We start from the raw sequence: 27,335 nt of genomic DNA, 5'->3' as shown, positions 1-27,335 counted from the left end.
TTTAATTAAAATTCTTTTAAGAACCTGATTGATTTTTCATTGTTCTTAAGATCCAAGGGTTTGGGTCTGTGTTCACCTGTACCAACTGGTGAGGATTATTATCAAGCCTTCACCAGGAAAGGGGGTGTAGGGCTTGGGGGAATATTTTGGTGGAAGACCTCTCCAAGTGGGCTCTTTCCCTGTTCTTTGTTTAAAATGCTTGGTGGTGGCAGCATACGGTTCAAGAACAAGGCAAAGTTTGGGGAAGTTTTCAACCTAAGCTGGTAAGAATAAGCTGAGGGGGTCTTTCATGCAGGTCCCCACATCTGTACCCTAGAGTTCAGAGTGGGGAAGGAACCTTGACACCTGGGTAGCTCACTCAAGGCTTTGCCACTCACGAATAATGTGGACTACCCCAAACTCACGTGAGGAAAATCATTATACCACGCCATCCTCTATTCTGCTGAATAAATATATATTTGCATGAAGTGCTATATTAAAAGAACATTCTTGAAGTTGCAATGTCAAGCCCTGAAAGTCAGAAAATGCCAGGCTTATGGTTGCCTGTGCAGCTTTAATTCAGCCCCCTTTTGTTTATGCATTGATACACCATGTGATCATGTCATTAAAGATTGAGGTCAGAGTCATGTGGAAAAACCATTCAGTGCACAGAGTGGATAGTACTCAGTGAATGAACACTCTTCAAAATTATATGTTCTCCTTATTGTTCAATGTGTGCTCCCAGGCCTTATTTTTGGACATATTCAAACTCTGCTCTGAAGACAGAATTTTTAATTTCTTCTCTGGTGCTCATCACTAAACTAGCTGAGTGACAAATATTAATTTATCTTTGAAACTCTCTCTTCTGGGAGATGAAGGGAGTATTCTTCTCTCCATTGTACAGACAGGGACCTGAGGCACAGAGAGAATAAGGTCAAAAGTGTCCACTAATTTTGAGTGTCCATTTTGAAACCCCTAAAGCCTGATTTTTTTTTTCCAGAGCATTTAGCACCTGTGTAGCACTTTGTGTTCAAAGCACAGCTCCAACACTGACTTCAGTTGCTGAGCACTCACAGCTGCATGTCTGCAAATCTGACTCCAGGGTTTCAAATCCCACATTCAGAAAACTGGCAAGAGACACAAAAGTCTGTTTGAAGTGACTTGCCCAGCTTCACACAGGCGCTCTGTGGCAGAGGCAGGGATAGAGTCCAGTTCTTCAGAGGAGCATTCAACTGCAAGACCATCCTTTTTCCCCCCCTCCTGCAACCCCCTACCTCATTCACTGGTGCCCACCTTTCAATTTCTGCAACAAATGAACCGGGGCCCTACAGACAACAGTCTCCTTCACTACACAACCCTGATTCATCCTCAGAGCAGGTCCATCCTGTGGAGAAAAATAGCATGTGATCATGTAATTAAAGATTGTCTTTAACCCCGTTGGAGTCCCTGTCCAAGTTTCTGACCCCCCCCCCCCCCGCCCACTTCCCACCAGTGTCCTTAACCAGCCAGTCCCAGGTCTCACCCCCCCACAATCCCTTGCTCTGAATCGTTTCCCAGCCAGTCCCAATTTCCTTTCTCCTGGCTCCTCATCCGATCTGTCTCTCTCCCCCCACCCTGACCTCCAGTTGCCCTATCCCCTTTCTCCATCCATACTGACTCCCAACCCCAATCTCCCTTCTTGGGCTCCTCATCCTGTCAGTGTCTTCTCCCCACCCCTAGCTCCTTATCCCAGTCTTTGCCAGTCCCATTTCTTCCTCCCCATCAGCTGTCTCCTCTTCCAACTCAACTCCTTTCTCCCCACCTACTGGTTCTCAATTCCAGTCTTCTTGCCCAGACAGTCACAGTCTCCCCTCTCCACCTGGCTTCCAATTCCAGATTCCCTCTCTCCTCCCCAGCCACAGTACCAATCTCCTGCCCCCACCCCAAGGCTTTGTCCCAATCTACTGCCTGTCCCGTTCTTCTCCCTCCGCTCCCCATTTGGATGGAATCTTCAGGGAGTTTAGCTGCTAAAAATCTATGAAGTCTCTGAGTGTGTGCAAACTGCAATTTTTTAAAGACTTAAACTTGGACAAATTTATGTAGATTTTTATGTGGACAGCAAAAGGCACATCCTTTACACAAAGGCCATTGCCTGTCAAATTTCAAGTCCCTGCTGCACTACAGCTCCTGAAAGAAAAGGTTGACAGAATTTTTTTTAATATAGGCAAAACCAACCTAGCTTCATCCTTGGAAGTGGCTAAACCATTTTGGCTGAAATTTTTCCGAAATAATTCCGCATGAGGCAGACCCTGGCATGCAAAATTTCAGCCCAAATGGTTAAAGTTTGACACAGTTATAAGCCATTGAAAACGTCTTCTAATGGGAAAAGTCAGGCAACCTTAATAATAGGTGATGCCATCAGGATAATAAATGGTACAGAATACATGATGTGATCTTTGCTCATGTGTGTACACACCCTTTGGGATAGACAGTATGGTATGTGACCAATCATCTTGCAAATATCCACAGTAGCAGAGAATAAGAGATGTGAACTGCAAAATGGCTTTGAAGGTTTTTCTGTGATGTAGCAGTTGGCTAGTAATGAAAACCCCACAAATACTACTTTTCAATGATTATTTAGGACCCAGTTCTTGCAACCTTGATCACATCTGGCAGCATCTTAGTCAACGAGTAAGTCCATTGAATCACTCATGCAGTAATATGCTACTCAGCGTGAGCTGTGGCGGTAGAATTGAGCTCTTAAGGGTTATTGGCAAAACAGATCACAACAACATGAATACAATCCAATACAGCTGTTCTGCAATACAGTCTCATTTAAAATCAAGGACAGCAGCTAGAGAAAGACCATACAAAACAAATGGCAAGGAAAAGCTTTTGGATAATTAGCTGCTGTAAAAGTTTCATAGCAAATACATTCTTTTGGAGCTGGCTTTGAGGCCACCTGTAAAGCAAAATCCATTGATCTGGGTGCTGCTGTGCTTATGTGTCTTGTTAACCACTGAAATCTTTTGGCTGCTGAAACAGGGTTAGTTATCTTTCCTCAGAGCTTTCACTCAGAAGTTTAATACCCCTGCCTCCCTCTCTGGCATTATGGGGAAAACAGCCCAGACTCATGCCGCTCAGACATGCTGTGAGCTCAAGCTGTATCTAATGGTGTCCGAAAAAAAGCTTGCAGTTGATCTGTTTGAAAGGCTGGGGAAGCAATTGGATTGTCAATGGATTACATGGGCTCCTTCTATCCAGCATTCCTTCCAGATCATTTGTGGCATCCTCAATTCAGCTGCAAGGGAGGAAAAAAACAGTCCAGGTAAACTGAAATAAAACTAAACAGCACTGGGGTGGTTTCTTTGAGAACTCAGAAGCAGGTTTTGGGGGGCAGACTAATTCATCTGCAAAAAGTCCTCACTCCATTTTGATGGTCCAAAAGATGCACCTTCTGAAGTGGGTGAAACAGGATTCCTTTAGTTCTATCAAACAGAAGATTATGCTGCTTGGAAGTCTGATCAGTGAATTTCCAAAGGGCAGATCATTACAGATCCTTTGGGCTCCAAAGAACCTGAAGGTCTGGAATAGCCCTTCTCAGCAGAAGGGTGGGCTAAATGGGAGGATAAAACTAAATCTGCCAGATTCTTCCACATGGGGACCTTGTGCCTCTGCAGTCGCTCCGGAGCCCTACAGTCTCCTTAATGCTCCCTAGACATTTGATGCTATGAGGGCTTCTGTAGCCAGCAGTTGCCAATGGGACCCATTAAAGAGGCAGCATGGTACTGGACTGGGACTCTTGAGACCTGGGCTTGATTCCTGGCTGGCTGGGTGACCGTGGGCAAGTTAATTCACCTCTCTGTACCTCAGTTTCCCCATTTGTAAGGAGGGAGGGATAGCTCAGTAGTTTGAGCACTGGCCTGCTAAATCCAGGGTTGTGAGTTCAATCCTTGAGGGGGCCATTTAGGGATTGGGCCTGCTTTGAGCAGGGGTTTGGACTAGATGACTTCCTGAGGTGCCTTCCAACCCTGAGATTCTATGATGGTGCCCACCTTTTGTGAAGCAGTTTGAGGTCTACTGGTGAAATGTGCTATATAAAAGCTAGGTGGTATTACTATCAAAGCACATTTACATGGTGTGGCAAGGCGAAGTATGGGGTGTGCTTTCTGAAGTGCACTAATGTGCTGTGCATTAATTGGTCCATGTAGACTCTGCTGCATGCACTAAAAGTTCTCTAGTGCATTTTAATGTAATGCTGGAAACTAGACCTGGATGAACCCATTGCTGGGCCCTATGCAAACCTATACATCTGGGCCCCTCTACTGGCCAGCTAAACTAGAGGCTCCCACAGTATGGATGTATTTATATTAACTCTGTCCTGGCCAGCAGAGTTGCATTAGTGATCTATTAACCGAATAGATCTTCAGCTGTATGGATGTTAACTCTCTCCTAGCCAGGTCAGTCAGTGACTGGCATCTGCTGCACTCCCCACCATTCCTCTTCTAGCTGGCTCTCCCATCCAGGCACTCACTGCAGCTCCCTGTACTTGTAGCCAGTCCTGCAGGCAGAGCAGAAGGACCACAGAGGCTGGTCAGGCCCCTAGTGAGGACTCCTGGTGGTGGACCCAAGCAGTATTGGCTGGCCCTCTGTCAGGATGGAGGGCTGACCAGGCCAAATTTGAGTGACTGGCATTGCAACCCAGCACATGGCATTGCGGGGAACCCAGACCTGAGCAGTACCAAGGATTTGGGCCATAGCACTTGCCTAGTCTGTGTATGCATTAATTTGGCTCTACTGGAAGGAGCTCTAGGTAATGTGCGTTGGGGAACTTTTAGTGCATGCCAGCTGGTCTGCATGGACCAATGAATGCTCAACATTTTAGTGCACTTTAGAAATCACACCCCCATAGATCGCATTGCCACACCACATACACAAGCTATAGTGAGCTGGAGAGGCCTCCCACTGAGCTGCAGTAGGAGGAGCCACACTCTGACCCCCATGGTGGGTGGAGCCAGGCCTGCCTGGCCCCTCCTGCCAAAGCTAAGGGGTGGGACAGGGAGTATAAAAGGTGGAGCCTCTAACTCAGTTGAGCCTGAGCCAGGGAAGGAAACAGATGTCTCCAGGCCACTATGGATCCTTGGAGCTGAATCTGCACTGTGCCATGGCTTGCCCCTGGAGGAAACTGAGCCAGGTGAAGAGCTGGCAGGACTGCCCCTTGCTGTATACCCTGAAGAGATGGGGGACAACCTTGAGCTGCAGGTACATTATGGTGGGAAAGTAGGAAGGAGCCTGGGGACACTAGACTATAGTTAGGTTGTGGCCTGAATCCAGGTCGGCGTGTTGCAGTAGGCTTCCAGCTGACCCAGTGGCGGAACCCTCCGCCACTGTTAGGGTCCTGGGCTGGGCCATGGTGGAGTAGGGTGGGCCTAGGCCTCGTACCCCTTACTGCCAACTCTGCCCTTGGGTGGCAGCCTCGCCACCTTAGGCCAAGAGTCCTGTGTGTGTCGTTGTCCAGAACCAGGATGTCAGACTGTCTGTTTGCTGTACCCTGCCTGAGGGCCTGAGCTTAGGGTGACCAGACAGCAAGTGTGAAAAATCAGGATGGTGGGGGGGGGGGTAACAGGAGCCTGTATAAGAAAAAGGTCAGGCAGGCATGATTGAGCCCTAAGATGGGTTTCTAGTGGATGGAGAAAATGGAAGTCAGCAGGTGGCTTTTGATAGAACACTCAAAAGAGAAAAACCTGCAAAGTAACTGCCTTGTCAGTCGCTGGTTTTGCACCCTCCCACCTGTCGCCCAATTCTATTTGTTTCTGGTGAGGAGTGGTGCATTGTGTTTCATGTTCAGCAGCAAAATATTGCAGTGATCTATGTCGTGTTCCAGTACTGTGCACTCCATTCCAAAGCTATTGAACAGAGTGAATGGTCTGCGTTAATGAGCAGCAGAAAATGCAAGCAAAGTTATTGGAACGCTAAATGTTGAATTGTTGACCTGCAGGAACAACATTGGGAACTTTGCTTTGAAGGAAAGAGAGAATGTTAGAAACTAGTGATGAGTAAATAACGCTCCGCTTCTTGGGGGGTGGCAGTAGAATATCTACTTCGTCATGGAAAAGTGTGCCTCTTTGCCATCTCTCTCTCTCTCTCATGCTATGCTACATCTGATCTTTGGTTTTCATTAACTCAGCGGGACCCATAGTGCTGCCACTTTTCCAAAACTATGCCATTTTTTTTCTGCCTTCCCCTCTCTTCTATAATCCTGGGGGCTGTGGGGAGAGCAAGTCACTTTTGCTTTTCTCCAACCCTGGGGCCGGGCGGATGGCTGCTCCGGTCTCCAGTGTAATTTAAGGCGACTCTGAATTATAACCAGCTGCCACAGCTCCAAAGGGCCATTCTGCAGCTAGAGATTGCCAGAGAACTTCAGCCCTCCAGCCGTGCTCCCTTACCCCCCCCAGCAACACCCTGACATTCTGTCGACGGCGGGGCCAGAAAGGTGCAGGTGCACAGCCTAGGCCGGGGGGGGGGGGGGGGGCAGCACAGAGCAGGTGGGATAAACCGCAGCATGCTGGCCTGGAGCATCTCCTCTGCAGTTACGGGACCTGGGATTGCCAGGCTCACTGGCAGAAGACAATCAACTGGGTTCAGGAAGATCCCCTCTCCCTTCCCTTAGAAGGCATGTCTGCACAGCAGCTAAGCGTGATCCCCAGCTTGGGTAAATAAACTCCAGCTTAGCTGAAAGTGCATGGTTTACAACCGTACCCTTCTGGTAAGTAACAGACCTTAAAAGAAAAATATAAAGGTTTTGTAATTATTTTTTAACTTATTTGTATGATCCTCAGTGCAAAAATGCCTTTATTATATGCTTTTCCATTTGACAAAGCGGTTTTCCCTATGGTTGTGATGGAAATAATATTTATGTAGTGTTTTTGTTATGACACTTTCAAATTATATATCACCACAGAATACTAAGGCATTTTTTCCTTGTGCTCTAGCAACATCTGATGTCAGAACAGCTTTGGGATTAGGGTTTATTAGTTAAAAGCTCTTCCAGAGCTTGCAGCTGGAGCACAAGGTATTGTTCTTATGGTGCACAAATTGTAGCCATTGCTTAATGACAGATTTTTAAAAGAATGAGCTCCTGTGTCGTGCACAATTCCCCACTCTAAACATCAATGTCATGACGTAACTTCAAATGTTTCGATTATGGGAGGACTTGTCCACATCACATGATAACACTTTCAGAGTTGGCTCAAATTATTTGCTTTAAAATGGCAAAGAAATCCACCAAACTTGTTAAAACTAGGGAGGAAATTTTCAGTCACGAATGAGACTTCGGCCTGGACGCTACGCAGGTTTCTACTGCTCTGCCTAGTTCAGATAGGGGTGTGTGATTTCATTTATTTGATTGAAGCAATGATACCTGTGCAACTAAAGCTGGGTGGAGGGTGGAAATTCAGTTTTGTGAAAGATTTGAAGATTTGGCTTTGTTCCAAATAGGCATAAAACCCAAACATTTCAAAGGAAAGTTAATCTCCCCACCCTAACGAAAATCTGTTTCAGGTCATTTGAAATGTTGCATCTTAATTTTTTTTGCCTTTTTAAAATTTTGTTTTATAATAAAATATCAAATGAAAAATTATTTTAAAAATGGTTTCAAAATGGGTCATTTTGATGTTGCTGGAACTTTGCTTTCTGGTTTTCTTCTGAAATGAAATGCCAGAGCAATCACTCTGAGTTCCTGAAGCATGTCAAGTTCAATGGACCTGCAGATTTCAACTGAATATGGGTCTGTTAAAAATCCTCCAACCTGCTCTAGGTCCCACCCCTAGTTTAGATACATGTGTAGCTTATTCCCCTTCCCAGATGGGGGCTGCCTATTGCTTTAACTGTACCAGCATAGTACAACTTTAGCATGTCAGAACTTATTCACCCAACTCCTATTGATTTTTTTTTAATGGGAATTGGGCCCCTGTCTCTTGAGCCTTTGAAAATCTCCACCTCTAGAGTTACAGAGCTAAGAATACAAAAAGGAACCACAGCTTGTCAGGGTTACTATTCAGTCCATAAAACAGCTGATTCTTCAGCTATCTAAAATATTTGCCCATAATTATTTGAATATTCTACCCCCGGTGCCTGTACAGATGGATTTAATGAATGGACTAAAGAAACCTTGGGTCATCACTAGTTATTACTATAGTAAAATGCACTTAAACAACATCAAATAGGTAAATTTAGGCAACTCTGAAAATGTTGCCCTAAATCTCATTTTCAAAGTCCCATGAGACTTGAACTAAGATTTTTCAAATAGTCCTCCATGACTTAGGAGCCTCGATCCTAATTTCAAAAGTTACTAAGGAAACTAAGTCTTTTTGAAAATCCAATCACTTTGCAAACTAGGACTTAAGCAAAATTTTTCAACAGTGCCTCTGTCTTGTCAAAGACAGTAAATAAATCTTAAACCAATAGCTGGTGACTGTATAAAAGGTGCACATATATTGTACCTGATATTAACGCTTTCATACTTGGAGGGGCTTTCCTAAAGCATAATATAAAAATCATCTGAACCTTGTTCCTGAATACATTTTTCTACTCATGTAAGTCCGACTCGTGGCTAAATTGAACTTCACATGAACATGTATCCACAGCCCAGAGCAGGCTCTCCCTATGCTATAAGGCTGGTCACTTACCAAAGCTGTACTCTGACTTTACAGCTGTTAAAATGATCATGTTTATGTTGAAGGCCCTAAATTGCAATTTTGGAGTAAAGGTGCCATCAGTGTGTGTGGGGGAAGTGAAGCACCCGCTGCTATTGGTCTTACAGGGATGCTAAAAGCTGCTGCTTTTTCCTCTACCATCTGCAGACTCTGCCCTCTCCTCGCCATCACCACTGCAAGCTCATAGACACGCTCTGCTGATTCTCTGCTTCAACAATTGTAACCTCCTCCCCTCTGGCAGCTCGCTCTCTCCTTAGGTCTGTCCAAAACACTGCTGTTAAGCTGATTTTTCTTTCCCTCATCCTGGCTGTTTTTTTCCTACCTCCTAACATTCAGCACTGGTTCCCCTTCTTCTGTATTCAGTTCAAGCTTCTCACTTAATGCATTCAGCAACTCTCCACCATGTCTACAGCCTGGACCCCATTTTTCTGGCAGCCTGTACTGCTTCATATACTCAGCCCAAGCTTTCCCTCACTGCTTCGTTTGTTTCATTCATCCATTTCCAGCTCTGTGCTGTCATTCAGGCCTTCTCTTACACTTGGAATACACCCCCAATCAACATTCACACTCTGACCTCGCTCTCATTCAAACCTCGCTGAACCCCTAAAGCATGCAGGCAACTGAAAAGTCTATTTGTCAATTGTATTTTACTCCTGTGAGCTCACTGGGGTCAGGGTTTTGTTTTGTTGATGTGTGTAATTTTGCTAGAGATTGTCCTGAGCCATGAAGCTTGGATCCATATGGTTTTAGTTCAACCCATTGGCAAGAAGGCCTCAGCTGGCAAGTTCAAACTTTGCTCTAGACTTCCCCAAAGTTCAGAGGTATTGGAGCTGGGGTTTTGGGTTGGGCCCATTTCCTGTGTTAGTGTAATTTGGGGGATGGCAGGGTATGTATAGAATATATTCTCCATATAGCATCGTATGTGTAAATTAGGCCAAATCCTGACCCTTACTCACGTCAAACCCATTAAAATCTATGACCCAAGTTCTGGAGTCCTTATTCAATTTTTATTCAGTGTTCCTTATGTTTGGCTGGGCAACTCTCTCTGTAGAGAATGGGGAGGCAATAGGAGCTAAGAGTCTGCCTTAGATGCTAGTCAAACCACTGAACATCTTCGCTTCACTTTATAGCTCTGTAAATTGGGAATAATACTTGCCTGCCTTCCAGGGATATTGTGTAGCTTAATGTTTGTACAGTGCTAAGTGTATATTTAGCTAAAAGGTGCCTATTTTAGAAGCTGGGATGTTTGTGGTTTCATTCAAAGAATACTGGCCATTTAAAGGGTTTCGGACACCAGGGAAGTCCATGGAGTCTTTCTGCTGTCACTGTGATCTGTCCTGCAAATGTTAACTTCCTTGCTGGATAAATATATTGGGTACTCAGCTGATAAACCAGGGAGCAAAGCAGTGGCTATAATAGTCACAATGGCCCTGGGAAAACATTTTAAGTAAAGGGCTTTTTCCTTGGTATCAGAGAGGAGTTTCTTATTGATGTGTTTCTTAAGCAGCCTTCTGCTTTCCCAGTTGTGGGTATTTTTTTAACCCCTTAACAGATGCTGCAAGTAGTGTACTATATTGCTGGATTGTAGGAGATATGATAGTTCAAGATACAAAACACAGGCTATGAGCTCTATTGCATAATCAGACTGGCTTTATTTTAAGGTTTTTATTATGTTCTAATTAAAAATGCACAGAAGCAAGCAGATTTATACTCAGTAGCAAAATGTGGATATTTTGTATTAGATACTATAGAATTGAGCAAGGAACATATGATCACTAAACATAATTTGCTGTAATGCATTTTCAGCATGCTGTTAACTGCTAAACACAGAGGGCTCCTTGAGAGCCTTTGGACAAGTAAGGACAAATTTTCAAATGAGGTAATGTAAATTGAGCTGGCAAAACCCTGTGTGAACACAGCTGCATTAAAGCCCAGGTGCTAACAGGTACTCTTTAGGTATATGCCTACCCATTCCCCATGTGAACATGCCCACTTAGGCAGGCAATGGGTACTTATCTTTCTGTCCCATACCCAGCACTGTAGTATGAGGTATACATAAAAATTTTGTAAGTGCAACTTGTGTCTCTGTTTGAAAATTTGTCCCATATACTCTAACAAAGCAAGCCATCTCTCCCCTAGCTAGCTGCCTGTCCTTGAGAGAATTTCTGCACTTACTTGTCCTAAAGAAATTACTTTTACCTGGGTAGAGGCTCTGTGAGTGTGGGGAGGGGAGACGACATGGGGAAAGAAGAGGAGCATGGGACTGGAGAGGTTAAGGCAAAGCATCTTTCTCTCGTTGATCAGATAACATGTCACCTATAAACTGCACAGTAAAGCTATATTATTTAATAGATGTGAGGTTTGTACCCACTTCCTCTCATCTCCCTTTAAAATGATGAAGTATCCCACACATGCTGTTTGTTAGCATGGGCTGTGTTCTTTTCCATACAGTAAATCTCTACAGCTTGGCAAGCAAAGATTTTTTTACTGCAGATACAGAATAATTTGAGACCCATCCCTCTCCCCCCCCCAACTTGTTTTATAATGAATAAAATGCTGTGAAGTATTTCAGTAGGCATTCATAATACACACAGGGAAACAAGGTATGTTTTGGGGTTGGGGAGGAAATGTGTATTTAGGAATAAAATTCAAATCCCCTAGAAAAATCTTAATAGGGCTCAGTATCAGTGGCAGCACTCTCTCTCCTAGATCTCCTAAGTCCCATCAGCATCCCTGAGAGCCCCACCATTACACAGAACATGCCAGGAAGTACTTCCCTTTCAGCTGAGTAGCAGTGGTGCAAGAAGAACGGTGAGAATGGAATCCATAGAAATGTCAGTAACAGCTATGGGTAGGATCAGTCTTAGAATGGGACCCCAGGCTTCTCATTTCTTTCTTATGCAGGAATAAGTTGTAAAGGAGAGAAGACACTGAAATCAGGCTTTAGAGTTTCCATCTCTCAGGGGATGTGGCTGTACCCTCCCCCTGGAAGAAGCTATGATTCCATCCTCTACCCTGGGACTACCCAGAGATCTGTGCCAATCTTCATTGGGAGCTCTCCCAAAACTGCCATGCTCAGCCCCACTGGCTCCTATTAGCTAATGAATGCTGCTCCTGCAAAAACCAAGATACCAGGAGCTCACCTGATCACAGCTGCCTCTTGAACCAGCCTGAAAGGTTCCACAGCACAGAGAGGACTTATTCATTTGCACTTGCTTCCTTTGTGGGTTTGGATTCTACTCCTCCCAGCCTGCTGCCTGTCCACACCTTTCTATCCCTAGTTGCCCACTTTCCAGGTCGGTGGAGCCTGAACTCCATAAAGGGGCATGGAACACCTGTCAGCATCAGCTGTTTTCTACACTCATGGAACGAAGGAATAATAAGGGCCCTACTAAGTGTGGTAAGGAGAGAAGGTAGATGTGGCAAGACAGAAGCCTTTAAACAGAGGTGAAAGGTTTTGATTAATGAACTGGGAGCTTGGTGCACCCAAGGCAGAGATATGGTATCCCTTGGTATCCCTGGGCAGAGATATGGTAGCCTAGGGACAAATGAGAGGGACAGTGCACTAGCAGCAGACAGAGTGGGGTAAAGACACAGCAAGAGGGCATAGAGTGCTAATTGGCAGCAGCTTTGAGGTACCAAACCCTGATAAATCCTTTCAACAAAGTGAGCTGCTCTGTGAATTTGGAAACTTTACCACCACAAGATAAAGCAACCCCTTAGGTTACATAAACTATCTTTTACCATATGAGTTTATAAGTTTTTGTTCACGGAAATATCCAGCTCTAATTAAAACTAAAGTTCAGAGTGTTTTGGAGAATGGAACCTTCTCCCTCCCAGTACCAATGCAAAGGGGTATACATTCACGTGAACTAGAAGAGTAATACGGCCTGAAGTTGCCTTTAACTAGTATTATCTTAATTTGGAACACTCATAACCAAATAAATGCATTCCCAACCCTCCCTGGTGTGTTCTGTTACTTTGCTTCATTGACATGTAAATGTATTTGGATCTCTAGGACAATGAGAGCTGAAAATATTTCTGAACTGTTTTTCCCCTATAAACACAGACAAATGAAAGACTGAAGAAGTGAAGTCTTGTTCACATGAGTGGTTTCCTTTCAACCTCTAGGTCTAGCTCTCCATAGACATGTCGTAGGGCATCACAATTCAGGCTTGCAATTAGCTTTCGAATGCCAGCTTGTCTTGGAAAACTTTTTTCTTCCCAGGTCAAAGTAGAATTCTTTGGAATTTCCCTGCAGTTATAAAGCAAAATATCAATATTTTGACAGATTGGCAGGGTGAGAAATCTCACCCTGATACAGAATCTGAAGTCTAATCTACATTTGTTTTCATACTGCTCCCATCTCCTGGCCATTGCCAAATTGTTCTTACAATACACTTTTCTAGGCTTTTTTTCCAATCCAATTTTAAAATTTCCCACGCTTCCTTTGGGAGTCTATTTCTCAGTCAAATAGATCTGACTAGGAGGAAGTTTGTCCAGCTATTCAATTTACATTTACCCCTCTTTTAAATTCATAGCTTCTGTCAATCCCATAGGATACTGGTGGCCCTTATCTTCAATGCATCAGATGCTCTGCTGGTGTAAATGGGCAAAACTGCATCGAAGACAAGGTGGCTACACTGACCTGCAACAGCAGGGAATATGACCCATTAGTCAGTGTTTCCAAGAAATCGTGCTCAAAATTCTGAGCTTTAGTATAAACTTAGTCTTTCAGCTCAATTTTAAGTTTTGGGTGAAACCTGCCTTCACTGAAATCAATGGATGTCTTACCATTGACTTCAATGGGGCCAGGATTTCACCTAGTCTCTTAGGTGGCTCAAGGAATGTGTATTCATTTTAGCATCCTAATCTGCACTATGCTGCCATAAAATAGCATTCAGCAGATTTGTGTCTAGTTGTTCAGTTCTTCCCCTCTGGTCCTGGGACAACCTGAGAAGATTAGCTGTAGTTTCCAGTACATACACTGAAAGCAAATTCATGTATGTAGAGCAGAGGTGGGGCAAACTACAGCCTGCAGGCCCATCCTGCCTGGCCCCTGGCTGGGGAGGTTAGCCCCCGTCCCCTCCCCTGCTGTCCCCGCTCCCCTGCAGCCTCACCTCGCTGCGCTGCCAGCACTCTGGCCTGCCACAGGGAGCAGGGGGGTTGGATGGGTTGGAAGTTCAGGGGGGGCAGTCAGGGGATGGGGGTGTGGATAGGGGTCATGGCAGTCAGGGGACAGGGAGCAGGGGGGGAGGTCCTGGAGGTGGTGGTCAAGGAGCAGGGGGGTTGGATAGGTCTGGGGTTCTGAGGGGGGGCCCCGATGGGGGCAGGGGCTGGGCTGTTTGGGGAGGGGCAGCCTTCCTTACCTGGCCCTCCATATAGTTGCGCAACCCCACTGTGACCCTCAGACCAAAAAGTTTGCCCACCCTAATGTACATCAAACCATTCTTCATTCAGAAATATCCAGCAGGAGGAGTGGTGATGGGGAATTGAAACACTCTGCCAGCTCACACTGCATTACTCAGAGAGCATCTTGTCATTGTCCACTTTTAAAGATCACTTCCTTGTGTCCATGAAAACAAGCTGAAATGTTATGAGTCCTGCTGTTAGCAGTTGCAATGTTCCATTATGTATGGCTCCTGATTGCTTATAGTATCAACAAACTGCACTTTGTACTGTTGATTTTCAATTTTATGCTAAGGTTTAAGTCCCACAGACAGCCACATGTATTGAGTTTGTGTTTTTTAGGCCGTTTCACAGCCTTCTCCCTGTCCAGTGTACAGATAATTGGTATTGACTGACTGTGTTTAGGGGAATGCAGCCTGCTTAATGGAACCAGTGGAGGATGTGAGCTAGGTATTTATAAAAACAAAAACTGTTTCCTTTAGCAGTAAGGAAGAGGATTATGAACTGCACACTTCTGGATTGTGAGGTTATAGTGATGTGGGGCCTGATTCTCTCTTCTGTGTAACCATCTGAACAGAGTGAGTGCAAGGTGGCTTACTACCATGAGGTAAGTAAAAGCAGAAGACAGATTTGGTAACATTTTACACTGCAGAGATGTAACTGACTACACTAGGTTCAAGGCAGGGGAAAGTCAAGGTTGTGATGGGGATTTCTTGAGTAAGTCCCAGGCTCAGCACAAAAATACTTTGGAGCAGCTTTAAGGCCTGCACCCTGCAAAAAACCAAAGCACGCTGTTTTGAAGAGAATGTATGCAAACTGCTCTTAGCAAATTCCTTTTTTTATTTTGTTTTTGGTTCCTTATGAAGTATGTGCAACCTGTCCTCCTATAACTGACTCTTCACCAAATACAAACTTACGATGGCAGAACAGTGAATTACATGACTTAGATGATGGTGCCAGTTAAAATGCCATTAGTTCTGTGTGTGCCTGAGAGAGAGAGACATCTCCAATATGGGAAGCAATTAAGGCATTACATGATCCTTTAGGTAGAGCAACTGTTTGTTATATATTTTCAGACATGGGCCAGATCCTTGGCTCATGTAAATTGTCATAAGATTAAAGTTTCAAGAATCTATGTTTCATTGACTCTCAATGGGACTTTGGCTTCTGAGTCAATTGGGTTCTTTTGAAAATATTACCCATAACTCTAACAAAGTCAGTAGAGCTACACCAGCTGAGGCTCTGGCTCTGTGTACTGACACTATAAACTTTTCTTCTTATGCAATGCTTGTTGTAGGTACGATCTTAGTACAAATGTAATGTGGAGATTTTTATTACCCTAAATTTGCCATTCCACTAGATTCACTAGATCTCTCTGATCAGGCTCTACAAATCAACTTTTCAAAGCACATTTAAATAAATAGACTCCTATTGATTTAAATGGGCTTTGTATCAGGCCTCTAGCTGGTATGTTCACTCTTGAGGTATTTACATGACCTTGTCCTCACTGCAACTGAATGTCTTGTGGCCATTAATGTATTTATCCTCACACCAGCCCTGTGAGGTTAGGGAAGTGCTGTTATCCTCAATGTACAGATGGCACAAGGTAGATTAAATTACTTGTCCAAGGACCACAAAGAGGCTGTGGCTAAATTGGGAATTGAATCCTGATCTCCTGTGTCCCAATCTACTGTCCTATGCACTAAACCATCCTTCCTCACCTCCATCACCTTTAATTCAAGCTCAGAGCTTTGGAAAAGGATAAAGCGACTTGAAGGAGGATCTGAATATGGGCTGGTCCTAAATCGTTTTAATAATGCAGTTAATTGTGTGGCCAGTTGTTAGCTTTGAGATGTACAAAGGCAATACCCCCAACTACAGTGGCTGCAACTGTCAAAGGCGTTTGCACAAATCGTACTCCTTTCCCTACTCAGGCCCATGGCTAAGCATCAATATATAGCCCTGTGACATGCCTAGGTCAATGGACAGAGGCAGGAAAAACAACCTGGTCTCCTGACTCCCAGCCCAGTGCTCTAGCCACTGGACCACATTGCCTGTTGTCTCAAACCATATATATGTCAGTACTGTAAAAATACGAGAGCATTTATAGCCATTTCTAAATTCTTATCCTCCTCAATACCCCCCTCCCCAAACAATAACTAATTACAAGAGACCAAAGGGACCACCGCCAATCCGAGATGGTCCAGTGATGGATAGAGATGGAAAAAAAAAAAACCCCAGAAAACCAACTGACTAACTTTTTGGCAAATGAAGTCAAACTGCCCTAATTATATTTGCCTGGGAGTGAACTTAGTGATGAATGATTCTAAATAATGTGCTGAGCTGTCAACACACTGCAGCCATTTATCAGCTTGAATACATAGAGACACATGGGATTATTATTTAAATAAACTACAACTACCCATGGTCTGTCCCCTGTGTGCATAACCTGCAGCCTTTATCCATCCAAGGAAAGTTAAAATGAAATCTCCAAATGACACAGCTAATCATTCCCCATTTTTAAATAAGTCCTAGGCCATTATCTTAAAGAGGGAGGGGGGGAAGCTGTGACTTGAAGAAAGCAAAGTATCCCCTTGATTGCCCATGTTTCCTGGTAACTCCCTTTCTTTGGATGCACCTGACAACTCTCACTTCCCTGAAGGTGAGAACAGTCAGCCATAGCTTTTAGAATAAGAAGGGCTGCAAAACAATGATTCCCTAATAATTAAGGCCAGTTTCAAAACTGGGATAGCCCTGTGGAAGATCCTGAGCCAAATTCAGTCATGCCTTAAACTGTAGTGCATGTTACACATTGTCCAGTGCCCTTTAACACCTATTTTCTACCCAACTCAAATCCAGGATCTGATGCCAATCATTTTTACATCAGTCCAAGTGTGATCAGAATCAGATCGCCGATGTGCAAATATGCTATCATTTATGCCACTGCTGAATTAGACCAATTTTTCAAAGGAACCAGGGCCTCAATCCAGCTTCTAAATTTCAGTACCTAATACTGCGTGCCAACAGCAGAACTTGTGCATGCAAATAAGACTTGCATCCAAAAATCTTTTATGCACACACAGTTCTACTGTTTTCACACATACACCACATCACACTCAAATGTAATGTGAGTTCTGGAAAATGTAGCCCTTATGCCTGGGAGCAGCTGTGCCAGTGATGAGATTCTCTATAAATGAAACAAAACATTGGCCAACAACATAAGACTTTCCTGTTTCTCACACTTGAGGTCATCCTGCACCAGGCCACTGCATTTCAGGATAGACCTATTTAGGGATGCTGTAGGATCACAGTTACTTACTCCTATGTTCAACACAGTGATCGCCTCCATGCTCTGCTGTTTCACCATCAGACCCATAGAGACAGATATTTTTTAAAAGGTATTTAGATTCACATAGGTGCATACAGGGATTTTCAAAAGCAGCTATCTGAATCTTTTAAAATCTTGCTCTGAATCAATGGGAGGGGGAAATCCCTTTTTGGAACACCCTCCCTAAAAAGCAAGTCTTATTTATGGTTTTACCGCACACCTTGTAGTGGGCAATATGTGGTTGAGTAGTTGAGGCAGAGATTAGATATGACACAAAGATGACAAATAAAAGAATAATAGAGTTGGCAGTTACCCACACCACCAACTTCTCCAAAGCCACTTCCCAACTACCAAAACCCTCTAGTAACCTTCACAGTGACAGACTGACCTCTTCCATCTGTTACACCCCCTCCATCCATTACAGATCCTTAGAATAAGAAGCATATGCTTGAATTACAGTACATAGATCCACAAGGATAGTTATTTTGTGCTAAATCCCATATGGGAGAAGGGAATGAACAGCTCATTATTTCCACGCTCTTCCCTACCTGAACATTTTTGTGGTTGTCCTCAGTAAGCCAGGTCCATCGAGACGTACCAAGACATTCACAAGCTTTTGGTTCAGTGGGTTGGTGAATTCTACTATCACAGACATTTCCTTACCAACTACCTTCTCTCCAGGAACCTACAAAACAAGGGAAGGATGTAGATAATAAGCAGAAAATTATAAAATCTTGGCATGCAAAGTCTCAGTTGTTAAATGCACATTTAACAAAATGTGTGTTTGTACGGATGGCTTTTTGAGACCGAAACAATGTAAAGTGAGCTATTAGTTTCTTGAGCTTGGTCATGCACAGAGAAGACTACAACCCTCCCCCCTCCCCATGCCCCCCAACATTTGGAACCCTGTTTCTTTTCTTGGTGCTCACCTCTTTACAAATCAAAACTAGTTAAAATACCTAGATGCCGCTGGGGTGACTGGCCATTCACTGCATTCTTTATTGCAGTGGATACAATGACCGGGCAAATGTTTCACTGGTTTAAATGTGGGTTTCCCCACAGTGAACGTTGCTGTATTCTGAGACAGAAGTATGCTGAGGCGGAAAAAGCGCGAGAGAAGTGCCAAGCTTCACCTCACTTCTGCACACAATCTGTCCAGGAAGATTTCATAACATGTCTGCTAATGAGGATAAGAGAACCACAGAAGGACCTGCTATACAATTAAAATGGAGTAATGCATACAGGTCTATTAAAGCACGATAAGAGACAGACTTTTTTTTTATGTATGATGGCTAAGTTAGGAGCCTTGAGTATTACGAAGAGGATTTTGTATTGAGGTACTGGACAGAAAGAAACCCTGTAGATCTCATTCTATTCTATTGCTGTTCTTACACTATGCTCACTCCCACTGTCCCTGGCATACTGGCTTCCAGACTGAAACAGCCTTTTCTTCCTTGTCACTTCTGAGGATCTCCTTAATTCTGGACTGGTAGGGGGACCTCTGATTACATCACAGTTGGGAGACAAAGTGCGTCCCCACCTTCCATGCATTTCATGGGGTGGATGTTCAGCACCCCAAATCATAGGGTTTGTGAATGATAGAGGATGAAGAGTGGGATCTTGTTTGTTTTAACAACTCTGCTTTCTTCAGGCAATGCATGAAATTGTGCACAGCCCCTTGTCTATAACAGCACTATCATGATTTGTGTGTGTGTGTGCGGGGTCTTCCATTTTTTAATTTGACTTAAAAAAAAGTACTAGGCTCTGTAGGAATATGCAAACTTGTGGCTGTAAGACCAGCCAGCAGAGTGGGGTGGAACTTGGAATTAGAAAAGGGGTTTCACTTCCTTCAGGTCCAATTCTTGGGTCTGAGCAGCACAAAGCTGGCTTAAGCAGCTTCCTGAGAAATCCATCATAAATTAAGAGTTGGGGTAGTTGATCCTACTCCAAGCCCACTTCCTCTTTCTGTCTCAGCTCCCGGTGTAGGAAGTGTTCCCAGGAGAAAGCAGGTGCCCCTGGGAAGAAAATGCTCCTGGTGCTGTTTATCTAGTCCCTTTTCTCACTCTGGTGATTAGACACTCCAGAATGGACTACTGAAATATTTTCCCCTATTCTATAGTATAAAATTAGGAGCGCTGGTTTGTGTCACTCAGGATCCTCTAAGGTCTTGTGCACAGCTTTCCATTCTTTTGCACTCCTCTTTAATGCTCTGGAGGGAACTCCAGCTCAGCCTGTTCTCTGTATATAACCTTTCTATTTGGTTGTTCTCAAAACCCCCTGTATATAAGAATAGGAAATGGATGAAGCACAGATGAGGTAAAACACTGCGTGTATAACACCACATGGCTGATGTGCAATGATAGCACTAATAGCCACATTTGTGACAGTCCAGTCAAAAAGACCCTCTTACATCTTCAAATTGATGTTAGTGGTACAGACAAATTTTCATCGAGTCCCCCCTGTGACAGTGCACCCCTTAAGGCTTTATGGAAATCTGCTTATGGATGTATATATGACATAACTGGAATATGTTTTATGCTACATATGCCATGTAACATATCTCTGTAAAGGTTATGATCTACTGAATCTATTAATTCTATTTGTGTGCATGTATCATTTTTGTATTTGAAGTAATGAATATTGGCTGTATACTTGCTTGATTTTTAAGTAGCCTTAGTAAAGCATTTGGTCAGCTTCTTTAGAAAGGAATTTACAAGTTAAGTGCCCAATCAAGAAGCAAAGGGATCTTGGAAGGCTCCAATCCACATAAGAAGTCTACATGAGGACGTTCAAGGTAGCATGTGAACCATGGCTGCTACCTGTAAGTTCTGAGTCATGCATGAACGTGTGACTTGCCTATGTGACTCCAAAACTCCATCTTATAGCTGGAATTCTACACAGCGGGAAGGAGGGGTATCTACCCACAAGAGAGAGTCTATTTAAACCCCTGGGAGACCCCTCCATTTGGTCTTCAGCTGGCACAAGAAATAGACTCTCCACCCCCCAGGATACCTGAAAGAAACTGGAACAAAGGACAGTAACTACAGGGGGTGTGAGTGATTGCTGGACCCAGACTAGAAGGAGACTAGTCTGTGAAAGCTAGCTTACTGGAATTCCTCTGCAGGTGAGGTTTTATCGGTATTCAATTTTCTTACTGTATTAGACATAGACTTGCACGTTCTGTTTTATTTTGCTTGGTAATTCACTTTGTTCTGTCTGTTACTGCTTGGAACCACTTAAATCCTACTTTCTGTATTTAATCAAATTACTTTTTACTTATTAATTAACCCAGAGTATGTATTAATACCTGGGGGAGGGGTAGGGAGGGGGAGATGCGGGAAACAGCTGTGCATCTCTCTCTATCAGCGTTATAGAGGGCGAACAATTTGAATTTATCCTGTATAAGCTTTATACAGGGTAAAACTAATTTATTTGGGGTTTGGACCCCACTGGGAGGACAGGAACACTTCTTAAGCTGCTTTCAATTAAGCCTACAGCTGTTAGGGGATGTGGTTCACACTTGGGTCTGGGTTTGCAGCAGGCTAGCGGATCTGGCTCAAACCAGGCCAGGCTCTGAAGTCCCAAGCTGCCAGGGCAGGAAAGCAGGAGCAGAAGCAGTTTTGGCACATCAGTTGGAGCCCCAAGGGGGTTTCTGTGATCCAACCCATCACACCCCACTCCTCCCATCCAAAATTGTTTTTTCAATGAAAAAACAAAAGCCCTTCAAGTAAAAACTCTAGCTACCCCCTGCTCCATCAACACTTGGTGCGGGCGGGAGGAGTTGACAAAAACTCAGAAGTTTTCCACTGGGGATAAAAACCACTTCACTGACCAATTCTAGTCAGTAGTACTTTGTTTTTAACATTACTTTTAATAGTTTAAGAGATTGCTATGGGCCAAATCCTGATATCCTCACTTAGGGATTGATCACCCCCACCCTGAAATAGTAAAAGGTAAGACTCCCACTGACTTCAGTGGTACAGGATAAGGCGTTTAGGATCAAAATGTCAAAAGTGCCTAAAGTTGCAGGCAGGCCCCTAGTAAGATTTTCAAAATTGATTTGAAATCAATGGAAGTTGGGCACCTAATTTACTTAACTCCTGTGATCAAAAGCACTTAACTCCATAAGAATTGAGTTATTCTGGGTTTACACAGATGTAACTGAGCAGAATTTCACCTTAGCACACTTCTTATTGAGACCTGGCTTCAAGCTAAATTTGAAAGAGGTATATTTTCCCCATTAATTGGTTAATTCCAATGATCTTTTAGTCGGACATAGAAAGATCAAGATGTATATATGAAGACATATGGGGAATAGTATTTTTCACCCTTTCCCCTTACTTAAGGATTAAGTAGTCACCCAATTCACATATCAAAGTCTACCAAGAAAGTTCGGGAAGACGAGATTTGCATTGCTCACATTTCTAAAATTAAAATTGAGCAGAAGTCCCTATCACCTCTATCTTACATGCACTTAAAAGAAGAAAAACCAAACAAAAAGCAGGACACCTTTGTACATGACAAAGCAGCAAATAGGGCACAAAACGAATTTAATTTTTTTTTTACCCTTTGCAGGTCACCGTAAGCTTTTATTGTTTATAGAATAGATGGTTACTGGGCTAAAACCTATCGCTTTCATTAATTATTCTTTCATCACAACAAAGGAGGGTGAATAAGCTATTTTGGAGCTTAACTTGGGGATTTTGTGTCAGAGGTTCTGTCTGAATACTGAAGATACAGGATTATACATTTTTTAAATTTGGCTACTGAAGATAAGTGAAGTTAATTTGACTTGTTGGTTTTCTCTAGGAGATGCTCTGTAAAACAGAATCCTCTCTGAAGACCATACTGATAATCATTTACATTCTCTAATTAGACCATAGTGACACTTTCGTATTTCATGAGAATTTTCAGAGGCTTGTAACTTTTGCCTGCTTGGGTGAATTTTCCTGGGGATAGCAAAAGGCCCATCCCTGACATCAAGGTGATGTCCCTACCAAATTTCAAGTCCCTTCTCCAAAGCATGGAAGTGCTAGACCTTAACAAAACAGTTGTAAGAATATGTTTAACATGCGCAAAACATATTTTCTTCATTTTTGCTGAGCCTTTCAAAAAACAACAAATAAATTCAGCCTCAAGCACACACCAACATGGAAAACTTCAGCCAAAACGTTAAAATCTGGCAAAGTTATAAGCAACTGAAAACAGGGTCCGAGTGGGAAGCATGAGGCAACTGAACTAGAGGTGATACAATCAACTCTACTTATTTTTATATATGACTCTGTTTTAAGTTGTTTATAACATTAGCTTTTAAATTTGTTTGAAAAAAGACCCCCAGGTTAGCCACCTAAGTGCTGGCCCAACCTGTAGATATACGGAGTAGAGGTCTGTGTGATGGTGATGCAGAATGTATCCTGAACTCAGGATAGTTGCTAGGTTCCTTTGTTGCATTCCTGAAACTGACCTTGATGTGCAGCTTGGGGATTTGCAGTACAGAGGTCTTCTGCTTGGCCAGAATCTTTTTCGTTTCATTGAGACGTGCTGTGACGAAGAAGTGCAAAGAGGCCTGTTCCAGCAGCTGACTCATGTACTCACTTGATTTGATTAAGACCTCAGAAATTTTAGCTGATGGGAGAAAAAACAAACGCACACAATAAAACTGAAGCTTGAAAGCAGTATAGTTACCGGTTATTACTTTCAGTCCTGCTGATGCCCTGCAGATACGGTACAGATTTGCCTCCACTGAAGAGACTGTCAAAGGCACAAATGGGAGTTAGGTAGTCAGACAAAAGCTGCAATGCCTCCTTTTCTGCTACAACTTTCTTCGTATGTTACCTTTGTCCTCCTCTTGTGCACCACCTGTCATTTAAGATTGAGCTGTCTGGGACAGGGACTATCTTCTTTGTTACATGTCTGGACAGGGCCCAGCATAATGAAGCCCTGATCCTTGACTGGGGCTCAGAGGCACTACCGTAATATAAACAAGATGTACTAAATGACTCCCATGGGCTTTTAATGGGACAGTGAGGTGCTGAAATGCCCTTGGAGAATCTCCCTCTAAATGTTTACTTCTCTACTTCATTTCCATACCCCTTCCACTTATTTTTGAGGGGTACCCATGCAGGCGGTAACAGCAGCCAATTGGAGGTGTGAATGCACACAGTGCTACTGGCAAGGTTTCCTGTTCCTCAGTGCAGAGCTCATTGCTGATGCCCGCTGTTGGCCTACCTCAACACTACATGCACCACACGGCAAAGGGACACGCACTACCCCGCTCCCTTGAGAGCTGTCACTCTGGTCCTGGATGATCATTATTGAAAAGAATAGCTCCCTGGGCTGGAATGTTGAGATGCCGTTCAATACAGTTAAAATCAATGATTCTCTGCAACTCTCAGTCCAGCAACGGTGTTAGAATTCAACGTGCAGAAGCTCACATAGATCATCTAGGAGGCGATCAGTCACAATATGTATCTTGATTCCTTGCCTGAGCAAACTCCAGTCTAGTTTTTCCAACATTAGTAAAAAATATCAAGATTTCCCACCCACTTATTATTCATTTGTTTTATCGGAGCACCTAGGAGCCTCAGAGTCATGCTGGACTAGACCCCCAGTATGCTTGGCACTGTACAAACACCCATGAAATTGAATTCAAACTGGGTAAATCACATATACCTCTTTCCACTCTTGAGCCACCTACATCAAAATGGGTTCCTAGAGTGGGTTTCAAAGCCATTCCTATGATGACCACCTGAACTAGATTCACCAGGCCAGCCTGGAATTTTTTTGATGTGGTCCCATCTCCTGTAAATGAATTTCTCATCATATCTCAAATCTTTAATTATAATCAAGACTAGGTGTTTTTTATCTGTGTAAAAAATATTTGTTGTACTAGAAATGGAATTTATTTTACAATGGAAAAAAGAGAAACATTTCAGATTAAATTTAATCACTGAGAAAAAAGAATAATGGAATCTCATTTCTGCAGCGGGTATGCTGGTAAGATGCCAATACAACTTACTGTGCCCGGGAAAGCCCAGGGAGACACAAAACTGAGCTGCCTAGCAGCCTTTCAAAAAGACAGGGAAAGCTAAATATAACTGAGTGGAAGCAATAGCACCTTTGAAGGCACTGGCAGGTTTAAGCTATTCAAATCCTCAAAGATGTTTTCAACCCATACAGTTCCTTTAATCATTATTCTGAAAAATCACACATCCAGTTTCTGTTTGAAAACTTATTTTGCTCCTTTCAGCAGTGTAGTCTAGAAAGAATGCCTTGACGCATTTTGATCATATAGTGATATTCTATTACCTTCAAAATACACACACACACACTTCTTGCTATTTCACTAAACCTACAAATTCTGCTCCCATTTCTCAAAATACGTTAAGATGATTCTGAGAGTTGCTAACATTCTATTTAAAAAATAAAGGACTGTTTTCTTAGCACCCTCACCCCACCCATCCTCCTGACATTATTATTATTATTAATAATAATAATAATTAATAAGCAGCAGTACTCACCTACATTCACCAGGGCTATTTCTTGCTGCTTTGTGCAACAATCAGCAACTCCCAATCTTGTTGTACAGAGATGAAAAAATACGGTATGTCCCTTATAATAATGGACTGTTGGCAACCCTAGTGATTTCTCCCTGGTATGCTGCTTATTCTAGATGGAGGCCCAGTCTAAATTCACTCATCATCATCAGTCACTAGAATTTGGAATTTATGAAAACATTCCATAGCAGTTTTATGTACCATAGCCACAGCTTAGCAAAAATGAGCACTGTGGCTGTAAACGTATCCTAGTAAATTCACCTTCGTGCAGAGGATTCAAACAAGCACCACTGCATTATTTAACCTCTTTGTTAAGTAGAGTCACAGTGCCTTCCATGGGACCTCACCACAGGGCTGAATCTGACCTGTGGAATTTAGCTTGGAAAACAGAGGGAATGCTGAAATATTTGCACATCTATACTGAATATCTAAATTATGGCTAAATTCTTCTCTCAGTTATAGGGGTGCAATTGGATTGCCAATGAGAGTTTAGCCCAGAGTTGAAATTGATTTATTTTTATGGCTAGCCAGGTATTTTTTATAAAGTTTGACAACTTTACAGCCGACATTTAATAATTGATTCAAAGCACTTTAAAAAGTGCTTGTTATAATAAAATTGGTTGGAACAACTCAATGCGGCAGAGAGAAAGTACATGAACAGTTACTGAATACTCACAAATGAATCGGATGAGTTAGAAACAACCAACAAATAGCTATTGACTCATCATATGAGACTGGAGCTAAAGTTTTGATTAGGGTCCATCTCTAATTTTTCATTATTATTATATATTCATATTATTTTATGGAGATTTACAAGCTCCAAATGGAAATTTACAGTTGTGGGGAAAAATCCTGCCCTAAGACGTGCAGAATGGATAATAGGGAACCCTTTATCCCCGGCAAACAACAGGGCAGGATCTCTCCCTAACAGTTCAGAGAGGGCTAGAAAGAGGGTACCAGCAGCACAGCACACCCCCGCAGAGTGCATGGTATCTCAGGTAGGGAATGTTCCCTCAACTGGCTTGCACATATGCTGTGGTCAGCAGCACACACTAGCCGGGGATGTATGCTGTTCCTTTTTAGATTGCCATAAATATGCACCTAACACTGTATTCCCATAGCCTGTCCTGAACCCTCCTACGCTCTAACTGCAGGATGGCTCTTGTGCCAGATGTGCACCCAGTGCCACTCTTTTCCCTTCTCTTGTAGGGCTCTCTCAAATAAGAGAAAGATTTTGCTTTTATTTTGTCATTGTAACCTCCACCTGAAGAACCAGAGTTTTCCCTTTCCTTTTTGAGAACTTACAAGATGGTCAAAGATGTGAAAATGACATCTTACAGCTTAACACCTGGACCCATTCTCTCTCTCTCATTAAATAATAACAATCCTCATCACTTATTTAATAATTCAGCACTTTCAATCTGTAGAACTCAAAATACTTTTTGACTGTGGATAAGCATGATCATCCCCATTTCACATATTGTGGATGGTCAGAGGGTAAGGTCACGGGCAAATACACAGCAGAATCAGGAACAGAACCCAGGTTTCCTGACTCCCATTCCAGGGCCCTATCCACAGCTATGTAATTTGGGCCTATCACTAGAGGGAGTTTCACTGGCGTCAGCACACACAGATAAGAAAGCAAACAAAAGGCTGAGGCTTAAAGTTTTCCCCCTCTTACATGCCAAGGGTTCCAGTGTCACATCAAAAGTATGACTCTTGAATTCATTCTTCGTGACACCCGTATAAAACACAATATTGCCAGACAGATAGGCTGTTGCAGTGTAACGGGTGTGGCTGTTGTTTCTGAAAGTTACAGTGACTTTGAAGTCACTGCCAAGTATTGCATTTTCCACTTGAAAGTCCATGTCAACATCGGTCCCTGCCTGCTCCATAGTATCCTGGGTAACCTTTTTAATGCCATACATCAGAGCTGTCTCAAGGGCCAGTCTCTCTTCTTCTGTGCCTAGGACAAGATGAAAATTATGTTAAAAAAACTGAAACAACAGAACCTAATTACCAGGTTCATAATGATGCCACTTTCCCAGGGTCCAGATTGGTGTTTTGTATATGGCAGTAACAAACACCTAAAAAAATCTTTTACAAATATTTTGAAATTATTTCTCTTCTTAAATTACTTCAGCGCTTATAAAAACTACCAGATCATGGGCCAGATCTAAACTCATTAGTCAATGAAAAGACTCCCCTTAACCTTAATGATCTCAGGATCTGGCCCTTAGGTTTCTGGAGACCTGGAGCTAAGTAGAGGACAATTTGAGCAGTGGTAGGGGTAATGCATGCTTCCCAACCAAACTGGCTAGCTAATGTGCCTCAAATCTGTACTAAAGAGACCACATCTATGAGTAAGAG

At 43.1% G+C, this 27,335-nt stretch overlaps 1 protein-coding gene across 1 annotated transcript in view; it reads right to left on the bottom strand.

The window, feature by feature from the left end:
* Window positions 1-10,300: 10,300 nt before the first annotated feature.
* Window positions 10,301-27,335, bottom strand: part of F13A1 (coagulation factor XIII A chain) — an 88,805-nt gene continuing 71,770 nt past the window's right edge. The window contains exons 12-15 of the mRNA XM_073332122.2: window positions 26,647-26,931; window positions 22,874-23,034; window positions 17,958-18,094; window positions 10,301-12,927 (exon numbers count right to left, since the gene is read on the bottom strand). Of these exons, the coding sequence (XP_073188223.1) occupies window positions 12,774-12,927; window positions 17,958-18,094; window positions 22,874-23,034; window positions 26,647-26,931 (737 nt within the window). The 3' untranslated portion in view covers window positions 10,301-12,773. The remainder of the gene's footprint in view (window positions 12,928-17,957; window positions 18,095-22,873; window positions 23,035-26,646; window positions 26,932-27,335) is intronic.

This window comes from Lepidochelys kempii, chromosome 2 (assembly GCF_965140285.1).
Source record: "Lepidochelys kempii isolate rLepKem1 chromosome 2, rLepKem1.hap1, whole genome shotgun sequence".
In the NCBI taxonomy this organism is placed as follows: domain Eukaryota; kingdom Metazoa; phylum Chordata; order Testudines; family Cheloniidae; genus Lepidochelys; species Lepidochelys kempii.
This window is presented reverse-complemented; position numbering and strand designations above follow the sequence as displayed.